Source organism: Schistocerca americana, chromosome 2 (genome assembly GCF_021461395.2).
Source record: "Schistocerca americana isolate TAMUIC-IGC-003095 chromosome 2, iqSchAmer2.1, whole genome shotgun sequence".
Taxonomy (NCBI): Eukaryota; Metazoa; Arthropoda; class Insecta; order Orthoptera; family Acrididae; genus Schistocerca; species Schistocerca americana.
The window spans coordinates 95,822,464-95,849,319 of NC_060120.1; the positions used below are offsets into that span (position 1 = coordinate 95,822,464).

General features: G+C 40.2%; 1 protein-coding gene across 1 annotated transcript in view; it reads left to right on the forward strand.

The window, feature by feature from the left end:
• Nucleotides 1-26,856, forward strand: part of LOC124590150 (ubiquitin-like modifier-activating enzyme ATG7) — a 100,275-nt gene that overhangs the window by 65,357 nt on the left and 8,062 nt on the right. Inside the window, exons 10-11 of the mRNA XM_047131626.1 lie at nucleotides 12,712-12,827; nucleotides 23,967-24,135. Of these exons, the coding sequence (XP_046987582.1) occupies nucleotides 12,712-12,827; nucleotides 23,967-24,135 (285 nt within the window). The remainder of the gene's footprint in view (nucleotides 1-12,711; nucleotides 12,828-23,966; nucleotides 24,136-26,856) is intronic.

Consider the following 26,856-nt stretch of genomic DNA (forward strand, 5'->3'; position numbering starts at 1 on the left):
GTCCTTGCTACATCCCGCTCCATGAAGGACATGGCCACGCAGACATGCGACCTCAGATTCAGCACTGCGGTTGAGAAATCGCCCAGTGTCATGGGAGCATCGCCATCTCCTCATCCAGCTGTGCCACAAACCACCAAACATTCGCCTTGCAAGGTGAAGTCACCTGCTACACAACTGGCAGGATGGTATGGATAGAAGGAATATTCTCACATAGACTCCCTATGGCCCTCCAGACAGCAAACATCTGAGTCTTCCTCTTCCAACTGGAAAGGCTCCAAGAAGTCAAACAAAGATAATGGTCTTCTCCTTCACCAACTTGGACATCCTCTTCAATGGTGTTGCCACGTGATACCCTCACACGGCCAACCTGCGTATTGCCAGTGTGCATCACCAACCATTTTTCTGCCCTGGACTCCGCAGAACGACAGAGGGAGAAAGCCAGTGCCTCTTTAGATCCCTTGGAGCAGGATTCTCCACCCTTTGCTCCCTGTAGCCATGAGTCTTCGAAGATTGGCACTCAGCAGCTGCCGAAGTGACATCCCTTCATTTTTTCCCTCCTCCCCTATCCTCATTATGACTCTCCTCCAATGGAACATTTGTGGCCTTCAATCTAACAGAGTATTTTTCAGCTGCTCTTAGAATCACAGCGTCAGTGTCCTCATGACCACTTTGAGCTCTCACATTTCTTCCCAGTCCGTTTTGACCTCACTGAGGACGGCATTCCATCTCCAGGGGAGTCATGCTGTTCATATGGGATGATGATCATAGTCAACCCATCTCCGTGACTACCTGTCTTCAAGCTGTTGCACTTCGCCTTTTCCTTCCTTTCGTGACCTTTTCCCTCTGTACAGTTTACATCCCATCATCATTCGATGTCAGCAGGGCAGACTTCCTCCAGCTCATTAGGCAGCTACCTCACCCCTTTCTGCTGCTCGGTAGCTTTAATTCGCAAAATCCCCTTTGGGGTTCTCACACAACCTGTCCAAGAGGTGCCCTCTTGGCTGACTTCCTCAATCAAGGCAGGAGCATCCACATTCCTTTCAGATTCCACGCACACCTATTCCCATTTGGACCTCTCCTTCTGCACTACCCAGCTTGCCCATCATCTCGAGTGGTCCGTTCTCTCTGGCGCATACTCAAGCAACCATTTCCCCTGTGCTGTCCATTTGCTGACTCATACCCCATCTACGTGCCACCCAAATGTCAGATTACTAAGGCCGACTGGAGGCTTTACTCCTCCCTGGTGACCTTCAGTGAACAACATTTCCCCAGTCGTGATTGCTGGGTAGAATATCTTACAAACGTTATCCTTACCACTGCAGAATGTTCCATTCCTCACACTTCCTCTTCATCACACTGCGTCTCAGTCCCTTGGTGGACTATGGCATGCCATGATGCAATTCACACTTGGAGACGTGCTCTTCCTGTTTTTAACCATTGTCGTTCAATGACAAACTGCACTCATTATAAATAGTTGCCTGTACAGTGTCATTGTGTTCTTAGGGACAGCAAGAAAGCTAGCTGGATTTCATTCACTAGTTCTTTTAACAGTTCCGCTCAATGTTCCATCATGTGGGCCAACCTCCAACAGCTCTCTGAGAACAAGATCTATTCCCCAATTTCCGGCCTGACAGTAGCAGACAATGTCATCATGGACCGTATTGCTATCTCCAACACCTTGGGCTGCCATTTTGCGGAAATTTAGATCTCTTCCCACTATCACACTGCCTTCCTCCATTGGAAACAAGTGAAGGAGGCTCAGGCGATAGCCTTCTCTTCTCCGAATCATGAGTGCTACAGTGCAGCCTTTACTATGAGGGTGTTAGATAATGCTCTCATATCATCCCAATCCTTCACTCCAGGGCCAGACAATGTTCACATTCAGATGTTGCACCTTGCTCTTGTGGGCAAGCACTTTCTGCTTCATATGTACAACTGCATTTGGGCCTGGTAAGGACAAACGCCTTCCTTCTAGCTATTGTCCCATTTCTCCTACCAGCTATGTTTGTAAGGTGATGGAATATATAATTCATGCCCAGCTGGTATGGTGGCTCAAGTCTCGCAATTTACTAACCACTGCACAGTGTGGATTTCACGTGCACCATTCTGTAGTTGACCATTTCGTCACTTCTCCACCCATGTCATGAATAGTTTTCTGCAGAAATCCCAGACTGTGGCCGTGTTTTTCAATTTGGAGAAAGCGTGCAACACCTGCTGGAGGACCGGTATCCTACTTATTCTATACATGTGGGGCTTCCACGGCTACATGTCCCGTTCCTGATCAGGAATTTTTAAAAGACTGAGTTTTCAAGGTACGTGTGGGTTCTGCCTTGTTGAACACCTTTATCCAGGAAAATGGTGTACCTCAGGGTTCAATCTTGAGTGTCATCCTTTTAGCTATTTCCACTAACCCTATAATGCTCTATCTCCCACAGGGCATCTCCGGCTCCCTTTTCATTGACGATTTTGCCACCTATTGCAGTTCTCCATGAACTTGTCTCATTGAGTGGCGTCTTTAGCAATGTCTCGATCATCTTTACTCATGGAGCATCAACAATGGCTTTCATTTTTCCACTGACAACACCATTTGTATGAATTTGTGGCAGTGCAACTAGTTTCTTCCAATGTCTTTACATCTTGGGCCTGTTTGCTCTTCTGTTCATCAAAACTATGAAATTCCTGGGGCTCATGCTCAATAGGAAACATTCTTGGTCCTCCTATGTGTCTTACCTGACAGTACACTATATGTGGTCCCTCAGTGTCCGTGTCCTCAGTGGTACTACCTGGGGAGTAGATTGAACCACTCTCATCTGCTTGTACTGATCCCTTGTCTGTTCAAAACTAGACTATGGGTGTTTCATTTATGCATCTGCACATCCACCCCTCTTATGCCATCTCAGTACTATCCCCATCGTGGCATCTGTTTGGCCACTGGCGCCTTTTACGCTAGCCCAGTTGAGAGTCTGAAGACAGAAGCTGCCAAACTACCGCTGTCCTACTGCCGTGACTTTCTCCTCAGCAGATATATGCATGTCATTTATCTGCCATGTCTGGCCACCTATCCTATGCCTCCTTCTTCGATGACTCCTTTGATCACGAGTATGGGGTGCATCCTGGAGTTCACTTGCGGCTCTTGCTCCAGCAGCTTAACTTTACACTACCTGCAACTGTCCCAGTGGGTGTAAAGTCTTCACCACCTTGGCTTCGTGCAGCAGCCCATGTTCACCTTGAGCTTCATTTGCTTCCTAAGGACACTACACCAACTTTGCTCTATCGCCTTCATTTTCATTACCTTCGCACACAACTCAGCGATAGTACGTTTTGTGTACACTGATAGCTCTCAGACTGACTGTGGTGTGCCTTTGTCATTGGCACCAACATTTTTGGGTATTGGCTTCCAGAACACTGCTCAATATTTACAGCAGAGCTCTTTGTCCTGTATCAGACCACACAGTACATCTGGCGACACAGACTTCTCAGTTGCATCATCTGCTCCAACTCTCTCAGTGCCCTTCAAAGCCTCTGTATGCTTTGCAAAGAGTCCAGGAAAGCTGTCACTTGCTCACTCTTGATGGAGCCACTGTGATGTTTATGTGGGTTCCTGGTCATGTTGGTCTGACAGGAAACGAGGCTGCTGACACTTCTACCAAAGCTGCCGTCCTCATACCTCAGCCTGCTAGTTCTTACATTACCTCTGATGATCTCTGTGTTGCCTTCTGTCAGCAGGTGGAGGAGGAGGAGATTAGTGTTTAACGTCCCGTCGACAACGAGGTCATGAGAGACGGAGCGCAAGCTCGGGTGAGGGAAGGATGGGGAAGGAAATCGGCCGTGCCCTTTCAAAGGAACCATCCCGGCATTTGCCTGAAGCGATTTAGGGAAATCATGGAAAACCTAAATCAGGATGGCCGGAGACGGGATTGAACCGTCATCCTCCCGAATGCGAGTCCAGTGTGCTAACCACTGCGCCACCTCGCTCGGTCTGTCAGCAGGTGGTGTCACTTTGGCATCACCACCGGTTCTCCCTTCATGGGAACAAGCTCCAGGTTATTAAGCCACTCCCAGCAGCTTGGACCACATCCTCTTGGCCCTCTCACTGTGAGGAGATCATTTTAGCCAATTTGCATATCGGGCATTGTCTTTTTAGCCATTGCCATTTGTTAAGTGGTGCTCCCCACCACTTTGTACTCATTGTCCACAACATCTGACAGTCTACCATTTCTTGATAGAATATCCTTTTTTTAACCACTTATGCCTTCATTTGTGTTTGCCGTCTGAGTTATTGGCCATTTTGGCAAACAACACGCGGGCTGTTGACCGCGTTCTACTTTTTATCTGTCATAGCAATATGGTAAAGGCCATTTAATTTTTAGTTCAGGACCTCCGTTTATCTATGGTGTGTTGCTCAGACCTTTCTCCACATCCCTGTTTTTAGCAGTCATCTCTTCCGTCTATTGGGATTAACATGTAGTTGTTTTTAACTCTTCTCTTCGTCTTCGTGTTCTACAGTCCTGCCATGGACGCGTATGACCGTAGTTGTTTTTGTACCCTAAAACAAAACAAAACAAATGACAGAAAAATAAAAATTAGAGAAAAATATTTGTTTCAGTGTCCTGTGCAACTTCCCAGAGTTTGTCCACTGAAATAATTTTTCATCCTATGTAGCATAGTCTGTAGGCCCGATGGCAGTAAGAAGATGGTTCTAAATGTGCTGTTTTGAGCAGAAGTCTTCACTAAGTCATCAACTATTTTATTATATTTAATGATCCCCTTGACCCATGTCAATTATACCTTCTTCCCAAGATTACTATTTTTCTTGTGGCTTTCATAGTGTCCATTACCGGTGGATTAATCTTCCTGAGAAGAGCTTTGTCTGCATATCTTGAAGCGAGTGTCTACAATCCATTTAAATCAAAATGTACTGATACAAGTATGTCTTTCTATGCTGCTTCAGCTCATAGTTAGCATTGGACAGTTTGGTAAGTGATGGCGTGGCAGTATGTTGGCGACCCATGACCAAAGGTTTTTCAGTGGGTGAGAGATCTGGAGAATGTGCTGACCAGGGCAACAGTTGAATCGATGTAGGTCTGGAGAATGTGCTGACCAATCAATGTAGATCAGGGCAGCACAAGGATCATGCAGTCTTGCAATATTATCTTGAAAGATAATGTCACAGGAACCTTGAAGATAGGGCATAGCCAGCAACATTAACACACCATAAATGTAATGATTGCTGTCGAAATTATTGATTATGCAAACCAGACGTGATAGAGTTCATGTCCCCAGTGGCATTCTCCATCATCACACCAGGTGATGAGCTCATATGATGACAATGAATGCAGTCAAGCTATGTTTGTGCTCCTCAAAGGCTTCACCCACAAATATGTCCATCGTGGTGCTGTATCCAGAACCAAGACTTGTCTAAAAAGATGATGTGATGTCACTTCTATGTTCTGTAGTGTCATGGAGCACACCACTGTCAGTATATATATCTTTTCTGCCACATCAAACAAAGCTTTGACAGTGGTCACTGTGCTGATAGTTCGTAGAGTACTCCAGATGCCATCACACTGACTGTGTGGATACTTGTCTTGCTGCAAACAGTCTTAACTGAAGGTATGCAATGTGGCTGTACAGACCTGCATGGTGGAGTGAACAATATGTGTATTCTCTCAGGCTCTAATCATGTGGGGGCCATTGAAGTCCATCATGGCACTGAGTAAGACTATCCTGAACCCATCAGTTCCATGGTAGTTGATAGGATCCAGAGCAACATGAACAGCAGTACCACAGTCCCATAAACTGCAGTCTTGATAGAGCACAATCATGCTGTTGCCAAATTCCACCCTGTGCCAATTGAAATTTCTCTTTGTCACAGAAAATTTAACACAATCTTCTCACAAACAACCAGCATTCAACTGTGATTCATGAATGAGAAACCAACTTCATAATCCTTCCTTTACTACAGAATGTAGAAAGCATTACTCCTACCTACTTTCTGTGGTTGCACTGAAATGCATTTTCAATCAATTACTTCATGTTGTGCAAATTTGACATGTGTTGTATGCTGCCTTTATGATATTTCAATTTCATGCGCCAGCAGTGTACCACCAGCCCCTTGCCGAATGAGTTATATGCTGGGGTGTCAAAAGTCATGGGATAGCAATAAGCACATATACAGATGACAATACTGTCACGTACACAAGGTATAAAAGGGCAGCAAATTGACAGTTGACATTTGCGTTTAAGTGATTCTTGTGAAAAGGTTTCCGACATGGTTATGGTCGCCCAATGGGAATTAACAGAGCACAGATTCTTTCAGCTGAAGTACAGTGGCCAGCTTTAATGTGGTAACTAAGATCATTGGGTTTATGGATTCTGGGAAGCATGGAAAATGCGGGTGTGCAGAGGTCATTAAGGAGATGAAGATGGATTCATGGGAGAGGTTCTGGGACGGGTTTAAGGATTCAAATTAGGACTTGAAGTTTTTTTTGGACTTCTGGCATGGGATCACTGTGACAGTCGCCAGATGCTTTCTGTAAGGTGACAGCTGTGATTCATCACAACGCCTGTGGAGCCTTTGTCTTCTGTAACAGTCATTAAATCAAGGTGTGTCTTGAAGTTGTGATGGCTGTTTTTCCTTCCATTGAGAATGACCTTGGGAAGGAGGGTGAGCCCAATTTGGAGTTAATGAATACCTGTATGGTAACCATCATGTGGTTAGATGGGAGAGAGGAGATTCACAGTTGGATGGTGATGCGAACTGGTACAGGCACGATTTAATGTTGGGATTAGGATAGTGTCCAGAATTAACACAACTTGAATTAAAGTTGTGAAAAACCATTTGTAGGTCAGATTGCAATCAATCACTTTGCAGAAATGGTGTCAGAAACCACTGAAGTATAACTAATAGTAGGTGGGCTTCACTATATTGAGATTCCAAGCAGGTCCAGGTGTCATGAACAAATAATATGATCAGTCCAAAAAATATCCAGATATAAACAGTTAACTGCAAAGTTGTCGCCAGTCCTTTGGTCAGTCATGTAGAGAAACAACAGTTTTCAGACAAAAGTGAGAATTGACCTGAAACCACATGGTCTTAAATTGGCCAGCTGATGGGCCCATGTAACCTGTAGGCCAGAGATGTGATTCGATGTAGCACACCACACCATTAGACATAGATGTAAAGAAGTGTACTGATAGTATGGCATCATTCTCCAATACGTCCGGCAGAATTGGAAATGGAAGTGTGAGAGCTTGTAATTGAATACTCTCATATGCAAAAGTGTGCTGGCCTTTATGGAAATGCTTTCGCTTGCCAGAATCTTTGTAATGACAGCTTTCAGTACTCTCATGTGTGCTGTAATACAGGTCAATGATGCCAAAAATATACCATTAGTGCTTTCAGACACTTGCTTCATAATAATTGCTTATTCTGTTTTAATAATTGTGCACACACACACACAGCATGTTACTAGCTACATTTACAATAACTTCCAAGCAGCTGCATCACTTCGAAACTTCACATCTCAGTATTCAACACACAAATGTGCAGACACTTTATCTCATTTACGTGGAAACCAACTCACTTTTTTCTCACCTGAAGGGCATATAAACTCCGACATAATGAACAGTAAATTAAATATTCAAAAGTATAATTGATTTGTTCTTGGTAAATGGTCTGTCACTTAACTTAAAAAAGAACACAGCTTGTTCAATTCAGTGCTGCGCTAAAAATATCTTCATCAGTAACAATACAAAATGGGGGAGAGCAAATACTGGCACATAAAACTGATTGTTCAGAATTCCTGAGTGTAGATATTGAAGAGAACATGAATTAGAAATCTCATATCAAGCTGCTGTGAAGGATGTGGCACATTCATTGCTCAGAAATTTCCTGTAAGGATAATATATGCTGTCCACCCTTAAGCTACATGTAAGCAACTGTTAAAAAAAAATAGATGTGTTAACAATAGCCTAACAATACATGTACACTCTTGTGAAATGTGTTGTGAAGAATCAGGCATTTTTTGAAAATAGTAATAGTAGTCATAAATATACCACTAGGGACAAAAATAGCCTCTACTATCCACAATCCACAACTTATCCTTGTCTTCATACAGAAAGGAGCAAAGTATTCATCCATAAAAATATTTGACTACCTCCCTTGAGGATTAAAGGTGCTGGCAGATGCTGAAAGTCTTAAAAACAAATTGAAATCAGTTCCCTTGGCAACAAATCATAATCCATATCTGAATCTCTAGTTAGTATGTATGTGTGTGGATTACTGATATCAAATTTTGTTGTAGATCAAGGTTAAAACAAAAACTAGTTATGTAAATGGCCAGCACGTAGCCATGCTTTCACAGAGAATTATTTTTTTTACTTGTGAACTAACTGACATGTTCCACATCATGAGGAGCTGTCATTGGGATAAAAGAATTCTAACATAAATACCAAAACTAATCCATAATGAAGTACTGGCCAGCCAATACCTTCGCTGCGCAGTGCCATTGGTACTGTTACCGACGACTGTGCTGCTAAAGTGGAGTTATTGAACGCAGTTTTCCGAAATTCCATCACCAGGGAAGATGAATGGAATATTCCAGAATCTGAAACATGAACAGCTGCTAGCATGAGTTTCTTAGAAGTAGATACCTTAGGGGTTGCGAAGCAACTCAAATCGCTTGATATGGGCAAGTCTTCAGATCCAGATTGTATACCGATTAGGATCCTTTCAGATTATGCTGATACAATAGCTCCCTACTTAGCAATTATATACAACCGCTCGCTCACCGATAGATCTGTACCTACAGATTGGAAAATTGCGCAGGTCGCACCAGTGTTTAAGAAGGGTAGTAGGAGTAATCCATTGAACTACAGACCTATATCATTGACGTCGGTTTGCAGTAGGGTTTTGGAACATATACTGTATTCAAACATTATGAATCACCTCGAAGGGAACGATCTATTGATACGTAATCAGCAAGGTTTCAGAAAACATCGTTCTTGTGCAACGCAGCTAGCTCTTTATTCGCATGAAGTAATGGCCGCTATCGACAGGGGATCTCAAGTTGATTCCGTATTTCTAGATTTCCAGAAAGCTTTTGACACCGTTCCTCACAAGTGACTTCTAATCAAGCTGCGGGCCTATGGGGTACCGTCTCAGTTGTGCGACTGGATTCATGATTTCCTGTCAGGAAGGTCACAGTTTGTAGTAATAGATGGCCAATCATCGAGTAAAACTGAAGTGATATCAGGTGTTCCCCAGGGAAGCGTCCTGGGACCTCTGCTGTTCCTGATCTGTATAAATGACCTGGGTGACAATCTGAGCAGTTCTCTTAGATTGTTCGCAGATGATGCTGTAATTTACCGTCTAGTAAGGTCATCCAAAGACCAGTATCAGTTGCAAAGCGATTTAGAAAAGATTGCTGTATGGTGTGGCAGGTGGCAGTTGACGCTAAATAATGAAAAGTGTGAGGTGATCCACATGAGTTCCAAAAGAAATCCGTTGGAATTCGATTACTCGATAAATAGTACAATTCTCAGGGCTGTCAATTCAACTGAGTACCTGGGTGTTAAAATTACGAACAACTTCAGTTGGAAAGACCACATAGGTAATATTGTGGGGAAGGCGAGCCAAAGGTTGCGTTTCATTGGCGGGACACTTAGAAGATGCAACAAGTCCACTAAAGAGGCAGCTTACACTACAGTTGTTTGTCCTCTGTTAGAATACTGTTGCGCGGTGTGGGATCCTTATCAGGTGGGATTGACGGAGGACATCGAAAGGGTGCAAAAAAGGGCAGCTCGTTTAGTATTATCATGTAATAGGGGAGAGAGTGTGGCAGATATGATACGCGAATTGTGATGGAAGTCATTTAAGCAAAGACTATTTACGAAATTTCAGTCACCAACTTTCTCTTCCGAATGCAAAAATATTTTGTTGAGCCCAACCTACATAGGTAGGAATGATCATCAAAATAAAATAAGAGAAATCAGAGCTTGAACAGAAAGGTTTAGGTGTTCGTTTTTCCCGGGCGCTGTTCGGGAGTGGAATGGTAGAGCGATAGTATGATTGTGGTTCAATGAACCCTCTGCCAAGCACTTAAATGTGAATTGCAGAGTAGTCATGTAGATGTAGATGTAGACTGTCCTAAAACATTGCAGTCTGAAGTTAGGGGCCAAATGTCCTGAAAGTGTCTTCCAAAGTTTCAAGAACCAGTACTAAGCAAGAAATTAACAATTACATTACAACTTTTTTTTTTATAATTCCCTTCATCATCTGCAACTCAGTTCTGAGTGTGCATAACTCCTTCCTGCATAGAGTGAGCATTTCAACTCAGCTTATGGATGTCTTTCTGATGACTGAAAGACTGGTTCTGATATTAACATGCACCCATACAAATTGCACTAAGTGGTTGGAAGAAAGTGGGAGTGTGATTGATGGAGCTTTCTTGCTTGTCACCTGAACAGCAGTGGGTGTAGTGTTCCTCCACAGTAACCAATCTGCAGCATGTTCTTCCCAAGATGTATATCAGTCTTCATGATGTGTTTCAGCTTGTGCTTAAGATGGGTTCCATGAGGTCTTCTGCCAGAACAGAGTTCACCAGAGAGGATTTGGTGGGGAAGCTTGGTATTGCTCATGTGGTGATCATGGCCTAACATCTCAGTTGATGAGTGATGATGATTTCCTCAGTGCTGTTTAGATTCATTTTCTTGAGAATGACTTTGTTGGTCACATAGTTCTCCCATGTAATGTTTAAGATGTATCTCATTTTTAGCTGATGGACGCTCTCAAGTTTTTTGATAACACAGCAGTAGTGTCCAACTTTCACAGTGTTATAGGAATGTGGGAATGACAACAAATCTGTGCACCATGAGTTTGGTATGCAACTTTGGTCTTTATTCTCTGACTGAACATTAACCATCTGAAAGCTGTGTGGGCAGCCCCAATTCTTTCAACAACATCCTGTTTGCAGGTTCACCTTTTAGACAAGTTGCTTCCAAGATTTGAAAAGCGATCAGCCTAATCCAGTGTTGTGTTTAAGATGGAGATATTGATCTCAGGAAGAATTAATCCTGGGCAGGTTGTGCAAGTACCTTTTTTGTATTGATGGTAAGACTAAAATAATTTTGCGCAGATTTAAAGCAGTTGAGTTACTGTTGTAACTCTGCAGGTGTTAGAACAGAGGATGCAGTGTCGTCAGCATTCTGTAGTTCTGTCATCCACGTAACCTGGATCCTGGGTATGACTTTATGAATGAAGTATTGCCGTACTGAAGAGATGCCCATCAAAATGAAACTTAATCCCTATGCCTTGGTTGTTTGCAGATGATTCATGTGCACAGAAGTCATGTACAGTGCAAAGACTGTTGGAACAAGCACACAGCCTTGTACTGAACCCTGAGTAATTGGGAATGAACCCAATGCAGAGGTACAGTAAAGAACATACCAAAATGAAGAACCTGATACAATCCCCCAGGACATCCAGAGCGTCTCAGTACTTCCCACATGGCAAATCTAGGTACTGAATCAAAGACCTTTCCTAGGTCATGAAAACTAAATATTGAGGTCTGTGTTGCTGTTTGCATTTCCCTGGAGTTGTGTAACACAGGATATCATATCTGTTGTGCCGCTGGAGGTTTGGAAACTGCATTGAGGTTCAAGCAGAACCCTGTCTGAAATAATTTGGAGTCAATTTCCAGAAAAGATTTGTCTTTTGCGTTTCTATCAAGTTGCTGGAGGCATCATCATGTCATTGTTTTTGTTCAGGAGTCAGTGTGTCAAGAATAAACTTTGTATGCACTTCTCTCTTCTTCAAAACATTCTGGAAAACATGTTGAACACTTGATTTAGAGATACTTCTCCACTGTGATTTATGACACAACAGCATCAACACGCTACAGTCGTACGTCCACCACTTAACGCTGCCTGCTCACAACTAATTGGTTGAATGCATATTTGTTATTTACAGCTGTTAGCCCAAGCTACCATAGTTACTGTGCTGCCATCGTCTGTACACCAGGAATAAAATCAAATAATAGAAAGTCCAAGTTGGAGTATCAACAACCTTATGAAAAGGCTAGATTGCTACTCACCGTAAAGATGACACATTGAGGTGCAGACAGCCACGATGAATAGACAGTTACACATCTGAGCTTTAGGCCAAAACCTTCTTCAGAATGGAAAACACATACACACAAAACAACCCTCTCTGGCCGCTCTAGCCACAGTGCAAACATGTCACATCGAACAGAAACAGAAATCCAGAGTGGGGTGGGATAGGAGAGTACAGGTGGGAGGAAAGGTGTCAGTGCCGCCTGCTGGAGTGTATAGGGACTAGATGATGGCAGGACAAAGTTGCCACCAGGTGCAGCATCGGAAGGATGTGCAAGGCGGTGGAGGGGGGTGGGGGGGGGGGGGGGGTGGCAGGGATGGGAAACAGAAAAGAAGAGGAACAGAGAAGGAGAAAAGGTCGGTGGTTGTATTGGCAGAGAGCGGTGCACAGTGAGGGTCAGGGACATGAATCGGCATGAGATGATAGAGATGATAGGACAGAGGGGGAGAAACTAATGCAATGTTTTCCTCTTGTTTCAGTACTTATGTCATTTAGTCTCCTGTGTCAAATGCTATATTTTTAACTTACCTTTGTTAGATGAATTTTTGCTGGACAATGATTTATGTGACCCTGATCCACTTTTCAAATTATGACAGTCACAGGTAGATCGAACTTTGGATCAGCAGTGCACTGTGACGAGGCCAGGAGTCTCAGCAGTTGCAGCAGCATTGGCTGCCGAGCTACTGGTGTCAGTCTTGCAACATCCACTAAGGTAAGGCATCAGAACACTTCACAATTTACGCAGCTAGGTGGAACAATGATCAGAAAATTGAATTCACATTCTGGAGGACTGGGATTTGAATCCCTCGCCCTCCCTCCAGAATGTACGTTGGTTTCCTTAAATCACATTAAACAAATCACCAATTGGTATCTAATGACCTCAGTGTTGACTTATCATTAAATCATACTCATTTTATGCTTACTTGTGATTATTCATTTTGTCCTTACTTCTATTTAGTATAAGAGAAGATGAACATAAAGGTATATTATTTAATGACTTTCAGCAGAGTGTAGCAATATATTTTGCCAGAAGAATTATTTTTGTATCTTATATATGTATTTGTATACACCCTTGGAAAAAGGCTTGCTTATCATTTGTAAACACATTTAGTACGTACAGTGCAGTAAATTTTATATGGTGTAAAATTTACATGGTAAATAGTTTGTAGCTTATACATGCAGTTTAGCTATCAAAATGCAAACTTTTCCCACTCATTCTGATCTAACCTGTACCATAGGTGTTGTTGTATCCAACATGTACACATTCTGATGTAAATTATATATATATATATGTTTTTGCAAGTATACAGGTATGATTCTGCGATTGTTTTTGTAGTTGGGGGAAGGGGGTGGGGGAGGGGAACTGTAGGATATATGATATTAAAATTTAGTTGAAACATTACTGACACAGTAGAGCTGTGTGCTAACCAAGACATGGATGCAGACAGAGATTGCCTTTTGCAGATATCACTACATATTATAAATTGAAGTCCTTCGCCATATTTTTCATCTGCCTATAAATGTTAGTATCAAGAACTACTGTAAACATTTTAGGCATTTTGATATGGTTCTCAATGATAAGACAGATTTGTCAGAGAGATTTGTGTATATAATTTATTAATAATTTCACACCATTTGGCTAAACTATGATAAATTCAAGCCCCAGATGTGTTTTCCTATTTGTATGTGAAGTCTGACCTCAAGAATTACTTTAGGGAGTTTGGTACAGTTCTCGCTAATGGATAGACCGATTCATGAAGAAGGTTTGTGTATCTAATTTATTATTTCTATGCCAGACTAGTCATCTGGCCGAAAGTATTTACACTAGGTGCAAATTGAGACATGTATAGCACAGTGCAGGGCAACATGCATTTTTGTAACTTAATAGGTTCAAGTGAGACCGCGCAATTTGGGATGTAACACAGTTGTGCCACAACTCACGCCTGTGCCAAGCCATGCGGCATTGTGGTAGTGGCACAGTTTCTTGGCTGCGTGCCATACTAGCACCGTGGGAGAGGTGAACTGGGCAGTGGGAAAGCAGTCCTCCTATATGCTCCCTTCGATACCGTGCATATGGGTGGTTGTGTTAGTTTTCAGGAAAATATTGACTTGTTACTGTACTTATTGCCATAGAGTAGTGTTTCGTTTTTCCATTTAAGCTCTCGATCTTTATTCATTAGTACATTATGTTTTCCATTTATTTATATCTGTTTAGTTTTGCTTTTTATTTTGTTATTGTTTTTATTTTGTCAAGAACAATCCACAGTTCAGTCACTCATAAACCTTTAGTCACTGAGATTATATCTTATGCCTCCACAGTGTCTTCAGATCACAAGAAGGGACAGATGATTCATTGTGAAGTTAGTTAAATAGTAAGGAGTATTATAAAATTGTGTGATCAAGAAGCAAGGTGGGACATTTTAAATATTATACTCAGTGAAACTAGATTGTCTACGTGCTGTATATTATGCTAGCGCAATACAAAAATTTGAAAAGTGGGAATTTCTACGAGTGTATACCCTTTGTGCTCCTGGTAAAAAGTGTCCAAGATCTGAGGTAGCATCCAAGAGCTGAAGTACGTATTAAGTTTCACTGTGATAACTTTTTGTACTGTGTGTATGCAGACATCACATTGTCACTGTAAGTTAGAAACAGTCAAGAAACCCCAGTGAATTAGAATGTTGTAATTGGTGCAAAGTGATGAGCAAAATCATATTAGTGCTTGTATACATAGTATTAGAGTCAATAAACTAATTATACAACAGGCTGAACAAATGGAGAACATGCTCGGTATTATTCCAAAAGTATCAATATCCTGGAAGAGTCTGGTGATTTGGTACTACATTTAATTTTCTGAAATGTATTGCTGACTAAGGCAGCTCTACATCCATGGCAATGTTTTTCGAACAACGTGAACTCTTTCCCTGACAAGGCACACCTGGCTAGCTTCCACATTCCTTCCACATGCATTATCTCACCTGCTTACAGTGCACTAACCATCTTGTGGTGGATCAGGTATTTACTTTTCTCAATAATAATTCTTTTATCATGAATGACATTGTCAGTTTGGCAAGCTGTAGGCCTCGAGGGCACGCTCATCATTATTTTCATATTTGTCAGATGAAGAACAGGAAGAAAATCCTTTGGTAAGTTTCCATTCCAGTCATTCACTGTTAAAAACATGATGTGTTATGGGAATTCTGCCAAAACTCCTACAGAACAGGTGATTTATTTTTCTGTGAATTGTTGATCTTTTCTCATTTTAGAAGCATCATTTATGAGTAACAGCTACATTTTTCTTGTTGACAGGTTTAATTGTGCTTCTTTTGCCAAAACACAGTATAGTTTGCAAAGGCGCATCTTGCAGTAGCTATTGCAACAGAATCCTGAAACAGTACCTCATTAAATAAGCACCTGACAGCCAGGGATGTCAATAACCTACAGAAAACATCATTGTGTCAGTTTGCATTAACATAAGGAAACAAAATTTACTGTTTATTTTCATACTAGGAAATTCTGTTTTCACTTGCTGTCAATGACTCATAAAAAATTACAGTAAGGAATTAAAAATAAAATAAAGTAAAAGCTATAGCTTCAGCTATATCAATGTAGATAAGAAATTTCCATGCATTAACCATTTGGCAAAACACTCTCCACCTCGCATGCTATCTTTTGCCAAAATATTGTTTTGATATCTCGACTAGTGCAGGAGTTACGAGGGATGTTACAAATACTTCATTCTTGTGTGTGCACGATTGGAAGTGAATGGCGACATATGATACATTTTCTGAAGATTGGAGACAGATACAGCCCTCCTCCTAAGTCTAAAGAAAAATTCAATATGTTAGTCTAAATTTCATTTGCAACAACATATTGTGTAATATGCACCAAACACAAAATCTTAGTGAAAATCAATTTTTTTTTTTACTGAATAGTTTCCATGAAATTGTTTGACAAAGATTGCAGGGTGCCTGCCTCATTTCTGTCAGAGCAATGCATCACCAACAGGTGCAGGCAAAGAATGCTTGTGCATCTCAATATACGAAGGACCTGCACAACACCCAGAACTTGGGTGTCACACTGTTATGCCGTGTCACTTCACATGTGCCATACATGTCTCAATTTGCGCGTAGCCTTAGTGCTACCCATGTGAAGCTGAAGCGTGTTACTATTATGAAATAAAATATCTGGTTGTATGTCCTAGTTCAGTACATAGTTTTAATACTCATGCTCTTTCACAGTGATTTTTATTTAGGATATCTTGGGAACATTTAGCAGGTGTTTAACAAATGTAATTTTTGCAACATGGGTGTTCCTCAATAGTTTGTAAATTATTACAGTATGAAATAAAATTAAGATACTGGCCATTCTCTCTTTGATTCAAGCATGATTCCTGTTTCTGATGAAACTTACTTATGTAAAATACGTTTTTTCTCAAAATTTACAGTACTATAAATAGTTCTATTCTGTGAATGTGTAATTTTTTTTTTAATTTTGCAATAGCAGAGCACATTGATGAAAAAGTTTCCTATAGGGAAATGCTTGTTCATTTTGCATTTACAATGAAAGTGACGCTGCAGCTATGCTGTTCAGGTGGTGAATATCTTTTATTTGTCACAGCTTTATTTTAGTATAATATATTAGCTGCTAAAGAAATACAAAATATGTAAATTTTGTTCAGATTTAAGACCTGTTCCTCATTAAATATAGTACCAGACTATTTGTAACATATTGAAAAGAGAAGTAATACATTTCATATAATAGAAAATTTTCAACACAATCAGGATGTCGGTCTGAGCTTCAGTGCAGAAATTCAAAGTGTGTCAGCTTCACCACTTGCCCACCACATGAACTTGCCAACTTATTATAGTTATGTTGACTGAAGCCCACAACTTTTTGATTTATTTATACACTGTAGAGAGATAAGCTAAAAGCCAAAATAACTGTCAAGATTTCTTCACTGGAGACTGTATCTGTGAAATTTCATCTATTCAGTGCCTCACAATTATCTACCTCTGCTTGTAAAACTATTATTAGCCACAGTTGATATGGTTTTCCCCTGTTCTAATTGTAATTTACTTGTTGTTGATATAAACATTGCATCCATTGTGTCTATCAATTTTCTGGTGCTGTTGCAGAATCAGGGTAAAGGTAACTGTCACCATGTAGGTATATGTCAGTATGTTAGTTTGTTAGAGAAGAGTAGAGTAGAGTCGACTAGAGTTTTATTGGGCCTGGTTATCATATAGTACACAAATAGTACAGTCTGATGCAAGGAAAGTCAATGTATAACAAAATATAATATTACATTTGATTAATGTCATTATTTCTACCTTAAATGATCACTGAGTTACATTACACAGAGCAAATATTGTACAAAAAAAAGTAGATATTTTAAAGCAGAAAGAGAATTTATTGTACTGGCAGATTAATATTTGTATTACAGTAACATTTACATGGTAAATCATTAAAGTTCTAGTAACATTTATATGATACATCACTAAGGCAAAGGCACAAATCGTTAGTGAACTTTCTGAAGGAACTCATGGAGGCTGTAGAAGCAGTGATGAGTCAAATATGCCATAGCATTGACTTGAAATTTGCCAGGTCTTTTATTGATTTAATTTGTGGGGAAGTTTCTTATAAATAACTTTCCCATAATACAGGGTTCCTTTTTTATTCAGAGTGGTGTTGGTGGGCTCTAGATGAAAGTCTCCTTTTTGCTTGGTGTTATAGGAGTGGATATTTTCATTTTTCTGGAAGAGAGTGGGATTTTCCATTGAATATTTTTTCACAAATACGGTTATCTCATACACATATATACATGGAAGTGGGAGGATTTCTAGCTTTTTAAAGAGTGGTCTACAGGTTTTGTTCCATTTTACACCTTCCATTACTCTTATAATTCTTTTTTGTAGCCTAAAGAGCTTTTGGCTAAGAGAAAATTAAACCCAGAAAATAATTCCATGTTTCAGTTGTGAGTGTGTATAGGCATAATACACAGTTTTCAGAGAATCTTTGTTGCAGCATTCCTCTAATATTCTCATTAAGTAGCATGTAGTGCTTAATTTCTTACGAACTTTTTCAATATGTGTCCCCCATGCAAGATTATCTTGGAGCCATATTCCTAAGAACTTAATGTTGTCTACATTCTAAAGGTCTTATATCTAAAAACAAAGATGATGTAACTTACCAAATGAAAGCGTTGGTATGTTGATAGAGACACTAACAAACACACAAAATTCAAGCTTTCGCAACCCATGGTTGCTTCATCAGGAAAGAGAGAAGGAGAGGGAAAGACAAAAGGATGTGGGTTTTAAGAGAGAGGGTAAGGAGTCATTCCAATCCCGGGAGCGGAAAGACTTACCTTAGGGGGAAAAAGGGACAGGTATACACTCGCACACACACACACATATATCCATCTGCACATATACAGACACAAGCAGACATATGTAAAGGCAAAGAGTTTGGGCAGAGATGTCAGTCGGGGCGGAAGTACAGAGGCAAAGACGTTGTTGAATGACAGGTGAGGTATGAGCGGCGGCAACTTGAAATTAGCGGAGGTTGAGGCCTGGTGGGTAACGGGAAGAGAGGATATATTGAAGGGCAAGTTCCCATCTCCAGAGTTCTGATGGGTTGGTGTTAGTGGGAAGTATCCAGATGACACGGACGGTGTAACACTGTGCCAGTTGATCGGCCTTCCCTGGACCATGTTGTGCTGTGGATACTATTTTGTGCTCTTCCAGAAAAACTACTACTCTTCTTTGAAAAAAATTTCCTATGGTTTTTGAGAATACAGATAGTAGAGCAATGGGCCTTTAGTTGGCCACTTCATCCTAGTTCGAATAGTGGTTTGAACTAATCTGTTTTTAGGCACGATGGCAAAATTCTGGTTTGAAAGGAATTATTTTAAAGGTGAGCTAATGGTACACTAATGAGATCTCCACATTTTTTAATAAGGCTGCCTGGGATGCCATCTATTCCAGTGGAATGATTCACTTTTAAAGTTCAAATAACTGATAGGACTTCTTTCTGGGTTGTTGGAAAGAGAAACAGTGAAGTGGGATTTATGTTGGTATTCACAGATGATACTGGGCAGTTTGTATTGCAAGGTTTGATTTCAGCGATTAATTGCTCACTTATATTGGTAGAATAAGTATTGAACACATTTGCTATTTCTTTAGGATCATTAATTTCTTTGCCATGACAATTCAGTTTAATATTGGAATTTAGAGGAGAAACATTGTCAGTTTGCTGTTTCAATACACTCCACACAGCTTTCATTTTGTTATTGGCATTATTTATATAGCAGTCATTTGCCATTACTTTAGCTTCTTTGATCACTTTTTTAAGTATCATTTTACAATTCTTGAAATATGCAAGAAATTCATTGGATACTATGGAAGACTTGGCGATCTCATATAATCTTCGTTTTTCTGCACGACTTTTTTATACCTGTTGTCAACCAGCAATTTTTTCTGTTAAGCCTACTACATTTGATTTTCTGGTTTTTAGCTGTAAATGACATGTTAAAATCATATGTAAATATATCCATAAATATGTTGAACTTCTCATCTGTGCTTTTATATCCATACATTTCAGTCCATGTTTCCTTCTTTAGTAAATTCTTAAAGTATTCAATGTTTTGAGGGCTGAAGGTTCTTCCTATTTTTATTGTTTCTGATTGTTTAATTAAGTTCAGCACCGAAGATATTTCAAGAATCTGATCATAGTGGTCACTGAAACCTGTGTTGAAGTTTCTAGCTGCATATTCATGGCTTTCCTTGTTTATCAGTATCATATCAATAGTGGTGCTGGATACACCTGTAACTCTGGTAGGGGAATTTATAATTGGGAGCAGGTTGTATGTTGCACAAATAGCCATTAGATCATCTCTATCTTTTGAAACTTTGTTAAAGTCAATGTTAAAGTCTCCACATATTATAACTGTTTTGTTTAGGTCCCTTATACTGTCAAGACTACCTTCAAGTTGGTTAAAGGATATTTTTATGTTTGAGTTTGGACTTCTGTACAGGCAGATGATGATTGTTTTTATTTAGGTTAGTTCTACAACAAAGATTTCAAAATCGCCTTCTTTTCCTAAATTTCCGAGAGATTTTAGGCAGCAGTAGCTGTTACTGTCTTTCACAAATATACATGTTCCTCCATGTGTAGATATTTCTCTACAGAAACGAGATGTCATAACATAACCCTGTATACTTGTGATTGCTAACATCTCATCAGTTAGACAACGTTCACTGAAACACATTACAGATACTTCTTTTAATTGATCTGACAGTAAAACTTCTTGCTCATTAATTTTGTTTCACAATGACTGCACATTTTGATGGACAATTATAAACTTGGGGTTTCTGCTTGGCATATCTGATTCATCACTTACTTTTATTTATCTCTCCCTTCCTTTTGTTTTAAGCTGAAGAACACTTCCGGGATGAACTATGGAGGTGCTATCTGTATCTGTGGCCAGTAAAAATCCTCACTTCTTGATGGTGGTTGTCTTGCTCTAGCAAGTTGTGTCCCCTCACTGTTGTTGGGAGGATATATAAAGGAAGCTAATAGATTGTTCTATTCCTTAGAAGTCTTTCTTTAATTATTTCACTAACATGATCACAAACAAACCTTTTCCCTTCATAGTTCAAATGCATTCCATGCTTTGTGTGCAGATTTCAATGCAGCTTGTTTATATCAAGTACATTGCACTTAGTGTATTGAGAGCAAACTTTCCTTATTTTAATGTTTGTTTTCCGAATTTCTTTGTTTACACACAAACTATAAATTAGATCGTGCTTATGAGGCAGAGTGGCAACTACTGTGTTTCTGCATTTGTTAGCTTGTAGAAAATTCTGCAGTGTTTTCATGCAAACCTCTGCTTCATTTTTTGCCACTTCGCTTGAACCCATTATACAGAGAATAAAGTCATTTTCCATTTCTTCTGAGAGTTAGTGTCTACAACATTTTGACATCCCGCTCCTGGTTTCACTACACTAGTCACTGCTGTCGTGATTTTTCTCATGGAGCATGCTGGATAGATTTCTGCCATGACTGTCTGTTAGTAATAGTACATTATACTTCTTCCATGATGGTCTGTGTTTGTTGTTTACATTTCTTGCAAAAACACTATTCATTTTCAGTTCACTAATTTTTGCAAGTTCACGATCATTTGGAGTCGCTATCACAGTCACTTGTTTGCAAAATGTGACAGTTTTAACAGAATTTGTTGATCTTTTTGCAGTTGGAAAACTATCTTTATATGACACTTTTATCCACTCAGACGATTTATTACTTTTGACTTGCATCACTTCACTTGGTGTTGGCTTCGATCGTAGATCCCGATTTTCTTTCTTGAGTGAATCAATATCGCTTCTTAAAGCACTGAGTGCAAATTGTAAGCTTACAATTCATTCTTTTAGCATTGTTATTTCAGTGTTACAATTCTTATAAACTCCTTTTTTAACCGCATAAGTATAACTATTTTTCAAGTTAGAATCACACATTTCTACTCTCACAGCCATCTTGTCTGTTAGACAGGAATACTTCCCCTATATGAGACAACTTGTGATATAATTCAACTAAGTGAATGTAACAATTTGTTCCAAAGTACAAAGGGCAACTAAAACAAGTTGGAAGATAAGTGTGTTCAGTAAAGTAGAAAAAGGCAGGTAGTAGTGTTGTATCCCAAAGAGGAATTCAAGACATTCAGATCTGTGCAGGGTCATGTAGAAAACTGTGGCTCAAATTCACAACAATAGTTGACCAAGCATTAGGTAAATATGTACCTAGCATAAGAGTTCACGTTGGTGGGAGGGAACCTCCATAATATACAGTCTCTGTGAACAAACTGCAAGAGAAACTGTATTGCAGTGAAAGACTGCATAGGGCTACAAAAAGAGTTATACCTAATGAACCATTTTTGGCTGTCATAAGGACAGTGCTTGAAGCCTTCAGTGACTATCATAAAATCATCTCTAATAAAATGAAAATAAATTATAGTCGTGTGTAAAGAGTGTCAAGGGTGCCAAAGTTAGTGTCATTTTTCAGGGCTGGCACACAAACTGAAGCTGAGAGTAACAAAGCAAAATCAGAAGTTCTGAACTCCCTTTTCAAATGTTTCTTTACAAGGGAGGTTCCATGAGTATTGCCCTAATTTAATACTGTCACCACTGTAAAGGTGAGAGATGTAGATAATGGTGTCAGTAGTGTTGACAAATATCAGAGACCCTACAGTTGTTCAAGACCACAGAACCCAATGGAATCCCTACCAGATTCTATATAGAATTTTCCATTGAGTTAGCCACTGTTTCTAACTGTAATATGTCTTACACCCATCACTTGAGATGCTATAAACAATAGTTGCAAGAAATCATAGGTCACATCAGTCTACAAGATGGGTAGCAGAAGTGAACCAGAAAACTACCATCCAGTATCTTTGACTTCCATGTGTTGTAGAATTGTAGAACATATTCTGAGCTCAAACGTATGGAGGTTTTTCAAAAAGAATTATCTCCCTCATGTCAACCAGCAAGGACTCCAAAAACATCTGTCAGAATACACATGAGGGATGGTAAAATGTTCCTTGTGGGAGCATTCAGGGATGAGGTGGAGAGACAGTAGGGCAGCTAAGTGCTGTCGGGAGGTTAGACGGAGGGCCGGGAGGCCTCCTCCTTATCCCCACCACCCAGTTGCCTCTCCCATTGTGTGCTGCTCCTCACAGTCTGGCTTCAGCAGCCAGAGACAGTGATCATGCATAGGTGTGTATGTGTGTGTGTGTGTGTGTGTGTGTGTGTGTGTGTGTGTGTGTTGTCTATTTATAACAAAGGCGCTGTTGGCCAAAAGCTCACTTTCTGACTGTCATTTTGTTACGCCTCTCTGTGACTCAGCATCTCCACTATATGGTGAGTAGCAACTATCCTTTTTGTATTACCATTACATTCAGCCCTGGATTTTCCATTGTTTGAAATGCAAAATTGTTTGACAAAATGCTAAAATGTATCATGTGGCCACAATATCAATGTGAGGCAACTGTAATCAGCCAATTCATGCAAATACCTGGGTGAAACAGTTTGTGCAGATTTTAAATTATTTTATCACTTAGGCTTAGCCATAGATAAAGTAAGTAGCAGACTTCAAGTGCATTGATGGAATGCTGAGAAATTGCAGTCAGTATAAAGAGAAGATAAAACTCTTTTGTGATTTATCATAGAATCTTGGGCAATGCACTTACAAAACAGAACTATCAGAGGATACTACGTATTCAAAGAAGAGGCAGCAGAGAGTATCATGGTAAACATCAACTACCCGACACTCAAAGATGATGCCAGGCTTCCCACAAATGTCTACTTGTAAATGTCCAAGGACAATGATTAATTGAGGACTCTAGGAATACATTCTGTGTATTGACACCATAGGGATTCGAAAGACAAGATTATATTAATTACAGTGCACACTGTGGCATTTAAGCTGCCATTCTTCCCACACACTATAAGTGATTGGAAGAGGATGAAACCCTAGTGCGTGTAACTGTGAGAAGTACTATCTCCCATGCACTTCACGGTGACCTGTAGTGTATGGAAGTACATGTAGATAATGAAAGGTACTTGCTATCATTGGAAAACTGAAATAGTATTGGTACTGTCATGTAAATACTTATAGTGAATATATTGTGGTTGGTTTCTATTGTGTGACACCAGTGTATCAACATTGAAAGAATCCAGGAGATCCATATCTGTTACAGATAACCCACTGTGATGTGAAAAACATCCACTCAGAGGAAGGACACAATAAATGTATTATTTGCCTCATGATCTGCAACTGCATCTGCTTTGTTTTACAGAGGGCATGCCCCAGCAGAGGGTGTGTTGGACTCAAATAAGACGCTGTCTTATGACAGTCAGTGTCCACTGGGCATTGTCCCTCATTCAATAAGAGGTTTCTTATCATCATATGAACAATTGATATGCGTCAGCCATGCATTCCAGAGCTGCACAGCTTGTTCCAAAATGGTGAGCCTTTCTCTCTACTGTATTCTGTTCATACAAATATATGTGCACTTCCAATAAAAATTTGCATGAAAAAATATAACTTTCAGAAAGCTTATTTCTTGTAAAATGTGCATGTGATACACTGTCGCTACGGGTATGTAAATACTGTAAGCTTCTCATTAGAACAAAAACAGACATTTGCAGGTAGTGAGAAAACTTTTACTATGTGCTTCTAAAATGCGTGTAATATGGTAAAATAGGCAGATTCTCACAACGCCTGCCATGAATCTCTAGAATGAAAATTAATTCCATTGTTTATTTCTACAGACTATTTAGTAGAGTAAAATAGCTAGTATGTCATTAAATGTCATTGTTCATTAAGGAGTTGTTAGCCTACAACATTTATAAGTTTTTTATCCTGATGAGGTAGCAGTGTGTCATGAAGTGTAACAGTCAGTGCTCGCCCATGTAGTTGATGCACCAGTTGCACCCATTTTAAATCTACTTTTTCTGGCACCCTTTATAGCATATAAAGTTCATTAGGAAAATTTCGTACATCAAACGCAACAGTGAAAACTAAACTTAGCAATTCATACAGGTAGGAATTAAAGAAGATTGTTTTGTGCAGTAAGAAAATAAGTGCCACAAATGTAATTTCTGACCTCAATATGCATATATAGAACATGGCTCCAATTATCACAGAGTGACAGGAGCTACAAACACAAAATACTCATAGTGGATTTGCTATTGCCAAAATATAAATTGGGCACATACAAAGGAGGGGGGCTTCAGTGGTGCAAAGAGCATGATATCAGCATTACTGAGCAGTGGAAATGTGTAGTAATTCCGCTGCAGGAGGCTTTTGGAAAGAAGCTGGATGCTTGTGAGTGAGATTAACATGAATTTATTTCAAACAATGGAGTGTATAGAAAGATCACATGGATACAGTACACAATCATTCACAGCAAGCTTAGGACAGCTCGAGTGAGAAAAGGTATTTGTCCCTGTGGTAGGTCTAAATAAACTCATTTCCAAAGAGTTTTGCTTCTGTTATATTTTGCATCATTGATGATGAGGTCCCCCAGAGCTGCCCACAGACTGTCTGACTGCCTGCCTGCAGCAATTCGTTGATAGTGGTTTTGATCACTTTTAGCATTTCTGATGCCAACCAGTTTGCTTTATGGTAGACTGGTGGGCTAGCATGGTGTTGATTTTGTCCATTGTGTCACGTCTAATGCTTCTCTGTTTATACATTGCACACATTGCATTGAGAATATAGGTTCACACACACACACACACACACACACACAGTGGATGCATGCATACTCGCAGAAAACTTCTACAGACATGTATTTGTTGCGACTCGTGTGGGGTAGGATTCACCAACGGTCCGCATGTGCGGTCTGGCAACACTTCAGTGGGTGCTGTTCCTGCTTTAAGTGCCTGTTTTGTGGCATCCAAGTCACCTCACAAATGTGCCCAAGCTTCCAGTGCAAAATTATCATTGGGTAGCCTGAGACTCTCCTTTTCTGTTCTTCATAACTCTTTGTCACCACTTATATTTGGACTCCAAAGCCCCATGGTTGTTAAGTAGTTGTTGGGTAAGATTTGAAGGAGGTTGTACTGAAGTTTCCCCTCTGACACTTCATGTGACTATGCTGGCAGACTGCCAGGTACTGAGTCTCCACTGCTAGTTTGTGTGGGGGATCAATAGTTATATATCAGGGGAGAAGTGAAATCAATGGACGAAATTCGTGCCCAAAATCAGTTCATGACAATAAACTGCTATGTAAATTTCTTATGCAAACCAAGGACAACAGTGTGTGTCATGGTTTCAAATAGCCTGATAAAAGTGGCGTTTTGCGGCATGCAGTTAGATGTCATATGTTCCATTTGTGGCATTTCCCCAGGAATGCTGCTCACTTCAGAGCCAGTGTCTACAAGGAACTATTGATTTGTTGAGATATATAGCACATATACTGTAACACCATCACTTTTAGATGGGGCAGAATTAGTTTGGCCCACTTGCTTGAGCTATAGGCAGCTTTGTTGTGCATCATGATCCAGGGCATCTACTGCAGACTGCAGTTTGCCTTTAGGTTATTGCATGGCATGGAGCAGCTGCATGCCTGGTTGCTGAAACATGAGTGAAGCCAACACAGTCACAGCCATGCCCCTTCACTGCCATGAGGTATGTTATTGTTGGTTACAGGTGTGGAAGTTATGGCCAGCCAGTGATCACTGCTCTTGGAGTCGTCATTCGTGACATCAGTCTTGTCAGTGTACATAATCTCTCAAGTTTCAGTGTCTCCTCATGGCTGCAGCCAGCATGTTGTGCCAGAACTTTGGTGGTGGTGTTTATTGTTACATCGCACTTGAGTATTGCTGTTGCTGTGGGATTCCGAAAAGTCTGTCAGCCAGAAAAAATTTGCTTTCCCTCATATCATATTTGTGTACAATTATCATTGACTGTATCTGAGGCAGTACTTTAATTAACCAGTGTGTGCTATGTAACATGGCAGTCAGGTTGATCAATTCATAAGATATCTCCACATCTGGGAGAGTGTCCTTGCATGACACAGATGGAAAACCAAGAGGCTTCTTCCGATGTGGCTCAACTGGCTGGGCCCCACAATCGATTATGAATGAATTTGTCTGGATCATTCCCGAAACAGATTGACCAGTAAAATAACATGAAGCCTTGTCACGCAGACATGAAATAGTTGCCCAAATGCTGTCTTG